At 48.7% G+C, this 9050-nt stretch overlaps 1 protein-coding gene across 1 annotated transcript; it reads right to left on the bottom strand.

Moving 5' to 3' along the window:
- Positions 1-2199: 2199 nt before the first annotated feature.
- LOC311178188 (steroid 17-alpha-hydroxylase/17,20 lyase-like) lies at positions 2200-7564 on the bottom strand (the record flags this gene model as incomplete). The annotated part of the gene is made up of 8 exons (XM_084244565.1): positions 2200-2489; positions 2979-3082; positions 3653-3822; positions 4138-4353; positions 4697-4783; positions 5707-5936; positions 6141-6279; positions 7268-7564. 8 exons carry the CDS (start codon positions 7562-7564, stop codon positions 2200-2202), a joined length of 1533 nt encoding a protein of 510 aa, XP_084100691.1.
- Between the last annotated feature and the right edge of the window lie 1486 nt (positions 7565-9050).

Genomic DNA, 9050 nt, shown 5'->3' with positions numbered 1-9050 from the left:
GCAGCGGGCGAGTCAGGAGAGGTCTGCTGCACCAGGTGGGTTCCTCTCTGGCCGGCCAGGGATGAAACTCATGCTGCAGAGGCCACGGGTTGCTTCATAGTGTGGTGCTTAACCCCTTGCGCCACCAGGGAGGTCTCCAATTTTTTTTTTTTTTTTTTAATAGAGGCATGCTTTATTTATTTGTTTTTGCTGGTTTTTTTTTTTTTTTTTTTTTTTTTTGTTTATACATGCACTGGGTACAGTCAGAAGTGCGGGAGGGAGGGTGAGAGAATTCACCAGAGCCAGAGCGGGGAGCAGAGCAGGCAGAAGGACCGAAGTACACTGCTGAGGGGAGCAGCGGGCGGCAGGAGAGGTCTGCGCACCATGTGGGACCCTCCTCTGGTGGCCGGGGAGCAGCCGGGGATCGAACCGGCGCCGCAGAGGCCGCGCGCAGTTTCGCAACCCAGCGCTCAACCGCTGCGCCACCAGGGAGGCCCTCCAATTTTTTTTTAAAGATTTATTTTTTATTTATGCATACAACAACTGAAATATAGGCTAGAGGTGAAGAGGGTGAAAGGATTCACCAGAGACAGAGTGGGGAGCAGAACAGGCAGAAATACTGAAATAGACTGAGGAGGGGAGCAACTGGTGAGATAGGAGAGAGAAGTCTGTGCCATGTGGGTCAGCTCCCTGGCCGAGGATCGAACTCATGCCAGAGTGGGTGGGGATAGCTCTGAGACTTTAACAGTCACCAGAACCAAATTTTTTTTTAAGATTTATTTCTTTATGCATACAAGAACTGGGGTACAGGCCAGAGGTGTGTGGGGGAAGGGTGGTGAGAGGATTCACTAGAGACAGAGTGAGCAGTAGAACCGGCAGATTGACTGAAATACACTGCTGAGGGGAGCAGAGGGCGAGTCAGGAGAGGTCTGCTGGGTCATATGGGTAGCTCCATGGCCGGGGATCAAACTCATGCTGCAGTGGCTGCAGATAGCTTCATAGATTGCGTCTTTACCCCATGTGCCACCAGGGAGGCCCAGAACCAAATTTTTGAGGTACATGTATCAATGCTTGTGTGGATCAAAGCAAACAAGATCAGTTGCTCTACTTTCAAAATATAAATTTAATTTTACCACACTGCCACCTAAATTACTGTCACCACAGTCTGGGTCCCCATCATCCTGCTCTCCAGGGTCAGCATCACAGCCTCCTAACTGTGTCTCTGGACCATGGGTGGTCAAAAGCCAATCTCTATTCTGCAACTACAGTGATCATTTAAGAATACAAGTCAGGGGCCTCCCCGGTGGCGCAGCGGTTGAGCGCTGGGTTGCGAAGCTGCCCGCGGCCTCTGCGGCGCCGGTTCGATCCCCGGCTGCTCCCCGGCCACCGGAGGAGGGTCCCACATGGCGCGCAGACCCCTCCTGCCGCCCGCTGCTCCCCTCAGCAGTGTACTTCAGTCCTTCTGCCTGCTCTGTTCCCTGCTCTGACTCTGGTGAATTCTCTCACCCTCCCGCGCTTCTGACTGTACCCAGTGCATGTATAAACAAAACAAACAAACAAGCAGACAAATAAATAAATGGAACATGCCTCTATAAAAAAAAAAAAAAAAAAAAAAAAAGAATACAAGTCATAGTCCTCTTCTATATTTAAAACATATGACTTCACATCATACTTGGAATAAAAACTAAAGTACCAGGTATTTACACATGTCTCCTGGGAACAAGCCCCTATCTCCCACTCTGACCTCCCACCTCACTGGCTCTGCCCTGGCCATGCTCACATCTCCTATCTGGAGACCTTCCCAGTGCCTCTCCCTCAGCACTGGGCACACTTCCAGGCCTTGCCGCCAACCTTGACCATGTGTTTCCTGGCCGCCCTCCCCCTCATCTCACTCCACCATCACCAGTGTAGTTCATTTCAGTGAACTTAGGAGTCTCTGAAGTCCCTGTTTGTAGGTCAGTCCTCATGGAAATGTAAGCATCGCGAGACTGGGGAGGTTGCCTGTCCAGGCCCTGTGAGAGGCACATAGCAGCTGCTCGATAAGTATTTGTTGAGAGAATGAATGAACCAGTGAGGAAATGAATGGGCTTCTCAAGGCCCTTCTGAATAGAAACTGCTCAGTTTATGCACATCATGCCAGGGCTGGGGGAGGGGAGAGGTTAAAAGAGGGGGAGGGCCACCTCTAGTTCTGTGCTATCTGCTGGAGTCAGGTGCGAGGTTCTAGTTCTGGGGGCTCCCTTCAGCCTGGGCCTCCCTCCAGGCGTCTCGGACCTTGATCTTCACTTTGAAAGGTTCGACCTGAAAGACCACATTGGGGATACCTTCCAGAGTGGGCATGTGTCCATCGTCTGGGACCTCGAGGTCAAACCTCTGCAGTAACCAGGCCATGAAGAGGAACAGCTCCTTGCGGGCCAGCATCTCCCCTACGCATGTGCGTGGTCCCGCTCCAAAGGGCAAGTAGCTTAAGGATGGTGAGATGAGCTGGTTCCCTGTTGGGTCCAAGAAGCGCTCTGTGGACAGGGGAGGCAGCCATGAGTCAGGGGGCAGGACAGGAGAAAGCAGAGACATGGCAGGTTCCAGAAGGCAGATAGTGCCCTGTCTGGGGAACCCCAGCCTGGGAGGGTGACAGCCTTACTTAGGGCCCTCTGGCTATTCTCAGGTTGGCCTCAATCATACACAGGTAATAGAATGTCAGGAGGATGGAAAGAGGCAGTGTTAGCAGGTTTAAATGCCACCACCCAGGGGCCTAGAGTGTGTATGTGGGTACCATGTGACAACAAGCTTCTGAGAGGAGAGATTGCAATTGTGGGAAGAAACAGAAGGAGTCTATTGTAAAGTTGGTGATTCTAGGGTATTTGTTGGGGCCGTCAACTGGTATACAGGATTGCAACCCAGAACTTTTTAGTAGGGGGCCAGGCAGGGGTGAAGCCGAGTAGTCGGTAGAGCATAGAGAGCAGGCTGGCTGTTTGGCTCTGGAGCATGACAGGACAGACACTCACCAGGCATGAACTTGTCAGGCTGGTCCCACTCCTTCTCACTGTGATGCAGCGCCCACAAATTAATGATGACATCTGTGCCTTTGTCGATGGCATAACCACCAATGCTGCCCCAAAGAGGGAGAGGAAGGGGTTATGGAATGTTGTGGCTCCCACCTGCTCAGCCCCAAGCCTGCACAGTCTGCTCCCTGGTGAAGAGACAAGTAGCCTCTCCTCCCTCACCCCTAATGCCTCACCTTTTCCTTAACTTCTGCCATATCCATATGCATCTAGCGCTTCTCCAACCCACTCTGCCTGATAACAATTTGTGTATGAACGCTGTGTAGTGGATACATGAGTGTTTTTACAGGTGGGGATGCATCTGAGTTGGTGCACATCTATGTATGCCTGGGGCTGCTAGATTGGGTGGAGTAGAACTTGGGTCTTATCCAGACCACATGTCTCCAAGGACTGCAGGCCTCCTCTGAGGGAGGTCAGTAACCTGTAGGCTGTGACTGTATGAGTGTGTTGGATGTATTGATCAGTAGGCTCATGGGTAGTCTGATTGATAGCCAATCATTGACCATAAGTTTATCAGCAAGCTATAGGGACCACGATGAAGGAGGGATCGACCAGATGGCCTGGGAAGAATGCTGAATGGATCGTTGTAGTGGGTGATAATGGGAGGGAAAGCACACCTGGAGTTGACGATAGCCTGGTGGGGGATAAGCATTGGAGCCACGGGCCTGATGCGCAGCACCTCCCTGATGGTGGCCTCCAGGAGGAGGAGATGGTTGCGGTCACTGAGAGTTGGCTTGCGGTTGAAACCAACATTCTGATCAAGCTCCTCCTGGATCTTCTTTTTCAGCTGTGGGCCAGAGCAAGTGGTTGTGATCAGCAGGCTCAAGCCTGGGAGAACATGACATTATGATAATTCTATTGTCAAATCTACAAGAGCTGTCTAGACCCTTCCCAGTGGTGAGTGTGCAACTCAGGTCTTTCTTCCAGATAATGGGATATTTTCTCCCTAGACCACAGCTAAGCACTGCTTGGGTAAGGGGTGGGATTACTAATTTTTCTGGACAGAATGTCTGAGGGTAGTGCCTCTACCTCTCTCTGGGATCAGAGGTTGGGCTGAGTGCAGTAAGGATGTTTTGGAAGACTGAAGTAGAGAGAAGCCCACCTGAGGATAATGCAGCAGGAAGGCCACAGTCCACTGTACCACAGAGCAGGTGGTCTCCACACCAGCCCCAAAGATGTCCCCGATGGTGATGAGAATGTGTTTATCTGAAAGCAACTTTGAATACTGGTCTGGGTCTGCATTGCTGTTGCCTGAGTTCATCTGAGCTTGGATCAACACATCCAGCATGGTGTTGATAGAGTTGCTGCTGAAGTTCTCCTGGTAGGTGAGATTGGAGACAGTGCTAAGGACGGAGCCCCATCTTAACACCCTCCTTTACTTCCATCCCAGAGTAGAGGTTCTCCTTTTAGATAAGGGAGAGCCGTGGCCTAGGTAGGACCTATGATATATGGAATTAGGAGGCTACACTGGGCCCTCCTTGAATTTGGGTTTGGTGGTCCTTTCTAGGACCTCTTCAGTTCCTCATTTCCCCACCCCCATCATGAGTTGAGTCCATCTCCATTGATGCCAACAGTGTGCCAGGCTCTGGGAGGTGGGGAGAGCCCAGTGTCCAACCTGTTTACACATGTTCAAGTATTCAATCTCTTCTGCTCCATCCTACCTTATATTTTTCAATGATTTCACTCAGGCATTGTTCTCTCATTTGTACACAATTCCTCATCATTTCTAGGGTTTTATTGGGGAAAATCTGAAAAGTAGGAAAATAATCATTTTCATTTAATTTCTTTAGCTGCCCAAATCCTTCTTGGAAGAATTCTCTCTCTAGAGAGTTCCTATTCCACCTGGACTTCAGTCAAAATTGAGGTTATGGGGACCTAAATGGGATCATCAGTGATAAATAGGATAATATCAAGGGCCTCCCTGCTGGCACAAGGGGTTAATTATAGCACTTGTGAAGCTATCCACAGCTTCTACAGCCCAGAGTTAGGTAGGACCTAGCAGACCTCTCCTGACTTGCCTGCTGCTCCCCTCAGCAGTGTACTTCAGTCAATCTGCCTGTTCTGTTCCCCACTCTGTCTCTGGTGAATCCTCTCACCCCCAGTATCTCTGGCCTGTACCCCATCTCTTGTATGTATAAATAAAAATAAATCTTTAAATAAACAAACAAACAAATAAATAAATAGGATAATATCAAACAAGGCAGAAGGGAGTTTCTCACTTCCCATTCCCCATTCTTTCAAATATTAAAACTGAATGAGGTAAATACTTAGATATATGCTATGTGCAGTCTTTAGAAGTAATAGAGACAGACATGACTCTGGAGCGTAGGCAAATTCTTTAATCCCAAATCACTGTTATCTCTGAAGGGTGAATATGAAGAAAACTACCTTTGGTGAAATGGCACGACAAATGCTTGTGGAGTCCCTAATATTGACACATGGCCATTGATAACTCAATGAAAGCCATGTTCAGGGTCTTAACGAATGATTAAAATGTTAATTCTATTTGTTCAGTGGAGGGGCAAGGTTTTATGTGTCAAGGTGGGAGCTGTTATTGTGGCTGAGGTAGAAATGAGTAGTATGGTCCTAGAGCTGAGCAGTAATTTTTCAAAACTGGGGACCCTGGAAAGGTCTGCTGGGATCTGAGGGTGGGGCCTGGTCTCTTCCTCACCTGCAGGATAGGGAATATGTCTGCCATAGTGTTCTGGCCCAGAGCATCCATGATGCCATTAATGTAATGCTCTATGGTCTTGAATTCAGGATCCTCAATCTTGAAGGTGAAGTTGAAGCAGATGAAGCACATAATGTTGGTCACCGCCAGGAAGACAGGCAAGGACAAATCTACTGGTTGTCCATTCTGCGTGGCCAGGAAATCAGACAGTAAACTGATTTCCTGACATACTGAGGGGAGAAAAGAGCATAAAGGTGGGAACTAAGCAACACTCTCAACCCTTATGTGGCATGCAGTTCCATCTTAACCAGGGACAGATAGCAAAATAACAGTATTTTTTAACAGTAGCTAAATAAATGTACATTAAGGCAATAATAACCAATTTCCCCTCCCCAACCATCTTAAGACAGCCCCGGGAGCCAGATGGTACTTACTCATGTTGTCTAGTCTCTGGTTGCCATCCTTAAAAAGAGCAAAGGTAGCCTGCACCAGCTTCCGATGCAGGTGCCACTGGGCACCATGGTCAGCGAAGGCAATGCCCTTTCCATTGTCTGACAGGATGCCTAAGGTCACCTTTAGAGAGCAGGAAACACTGTAGGAAGCAGGCATCATCTACCTGCCTTGTCCTGGGCTTCCTGCACCTGTTCCCCTTAATGAGAGAAGACAGGCACCTGCTTATCCCTATGTGGGCACCGTGCTGCTCTACTCCACCATGATTTTAGGCCTTGGTAGAGCAGTTCTAAAACCTCCTCATCCAGACCCAGTTCCCAATTCCATAAAGGAGGCAGTGTGAGGAGAAGAAATAACCCTGAATTCAAATCCTAGGGTCCTGACATTTAGTTAAAATTATAGGTTGGCTTTTGGGCAGGCAACTGTGGATGGATATGGTCTTTGAATTCTGTTTCCTAGGTGCAGAGAGCAGGCATTCTGGTAGAGAGGACTGCCTAGACTTTTGACTTTCCCTGGGCCCTCTGGGGGTGCTAAAGGCACAGCAATGAATCTCCTTTAGGATTCCTCTCCTATTTGTATTGTGTATGCCTTTGAAGGCCACGCTTGGAGATACTAGCAGTGTTGTACACTCAGTTGGATCTTGGGCAAGTCACTGTTTTCATAGGTATGTACCAAAACCACAAAGGCCCAAAGCTTTCTCTGTTCTACCCTGACCCACAAGCCCATCTGACTAGCCTTTTCTTTCTTCTTTCCTGGAGAAGAGCTCAGAATTGTTGAGACTGAGGCAGTTGTCTCCCACTGGCCCTGGGACAATGCTTTATCTGCACTGTCATTAATTCGGGAAGTCTTGGCTGAGAGACATGATCATCCGGTTCAGGGGCAAGATGCCTGGAGTGAGGAACCCCCCTCTGCCCACTGCCTGGGCTGCCCAGAGAATGAAACTTTTTTCATTCTTCCTGCCTGGTTGAGAGATTAGATGGGGTCTGAATTCACTCTCCAATCACAACCCAAATCACTCTCTGTCTCTGAAGGTATTACAGGCTATTGGAGCTGGGATGGTCATTATAGACATGGTGAGAGAGAGAGAAAGGAGGCACAGGGCACTGCTTACCACTTGGGGCCGCCCAGCGAAGTCCTTGCCTTTCTTGATCAGCACGTCCCTGGCCAGCTGGTGCTCCCCAATGATCACTGTAGTCTTGCTCCCCATACGAAGGGAATAGATGGGGCCATATTTTCTCTGCAGCTTGAAGAAATTCACATGTGGATGTCCATGTCTGGGGAGGAAGGGAAGACTGCCTACCAAGGGCAGGGCTGGGAGGCTGTTGGGATACTTGACAACAAGGCACTTCCCCTTGGGCCAGAAGAAATAAGTCAGGATCAACATCAAGAGAGTGAGGAGCTCCCACATGGTGGCAGATGGGGCAGGCACTGTGGTTGAAAGATCCACTTAGGGAGCATGGAGGCCTTTTAAAGGGTGGGGTCTGACCTTGATGTTTATGATGTCTTACCATGTGGAAGTTTAAACTGAAGCAGAGATACCTTAAGCCTCACCCAGACAGGGAGGGGAGGGGCAATCGATACCAGTGTGACCTGTTCTGAACAAGTAATATGACCCCTGCCTTAGAAGACATAACAGCGCCCTTATGGTTGCGTGATACTTAGGGAGATACTTCTCTTGCTTCCAAGAATGCTGATAACATCAGTGCCTGAGGAGTACCAAGATTTTAATTGATAACATAGAAGGAGAGACACCACCAGAAATACTTTCAATCCTCTTCTGATCTACGGCCCCTAGACTACTTGGCATCTTCTCTACTTGAGAGAGAAGAACCCGTCCCATTCCTGCATGTTCCCACACCCTTTTTCTCCTTCATAGTCTCTCTTCACTTGCTGTTCAGGGAGGAAGTCTTCCAAGTACTGACTTTGCTGCCTCCTGACTTAGTGCCACTTGCTAATAAAGCACCTCTTTGCTGGGAATAAACTTGTGGTTCAGAGTCTGGCTTCTGATCACCAGGGATATGACCTGCTTTGATTAGTAACACCTTCTCAGCAGTGGTTCAAGTCTACGGTACAGAGTAGGTAGAGTCTAGCTCCCTCTTGGAGCTCCTCCTTTGTCAATGTCCCCAAGTTGTCCAGAAGCAGGTATTATCTTGGTCAGGAATCAGGCTTGGGACTTTACATGTTTGAAAAATCAAAATCACTGGACAGATGACATTTTTGAGTGTTCTAGCCAACAGAAACTGTCAGAGACATTTTATCCAATTTTATTATTTAACAGGTAGAGAAAGTATGGCCCTTAAAGGTAAGGCTTATAGAAGGTCCTACAAGATAATGACAGCAAGAAGCCAGGTGTCCTAATTCCTGGTTTGCTGCTGTCTCCATAGGCAGTGGAGCCCAGGGGTTGAGAGCATGAGCCCTAGAGTCTGAGAGGCTTGGGTTCCAGTTCTCACCTGGTCTCTTTCTATTTATGTGATCTTGGATGAGTATCCAGGAACTTTATTATATTGAAAGCTCCATGGCAGAATGAGAGGAGTAGATTGGCCTGGCCCCTTTGGACTTCCATTCTGGCTTCCAGTTGGGTGCAAGTGACAGACTTTCTATGATTCTGAAAGGGTGAAAATGTCAACATAGAAACAAGGCCTCTGTGTCACTGTCTGTTACAGCAACCTTCAGAACACTAAGTTGTGTCCTTAGGTCATAAGCATAGACCTCCCCTAGGCCTTCAGCACACTGCCAGCATTCCCTGCTGATTTTCTTTAGGAGGATGAGTCATGGAGATACCACCCAGACCACCTGTTCCATCCCAGGCACCACAAGAAGAGCTTGTCAACAAGGACTAGAGATAACCCCAGGACATGAGCAGTCTTGCAGAAGCAGTGAACAGCAGCTTCTCC

This window comes from Talpa europaea (assembly GCF_964194135.1).
Source record: "Talpa europaea genome assembly, chromosome: 10".
NCBI lineage: Eukaryota > Metazoa > Chordata > Mammalia > Eulipotyphla > Talpidae > Talpa > Talpa europaea.
This window is presented reverse-complemented; position numbering and strand designations above follow the sequence as displayed.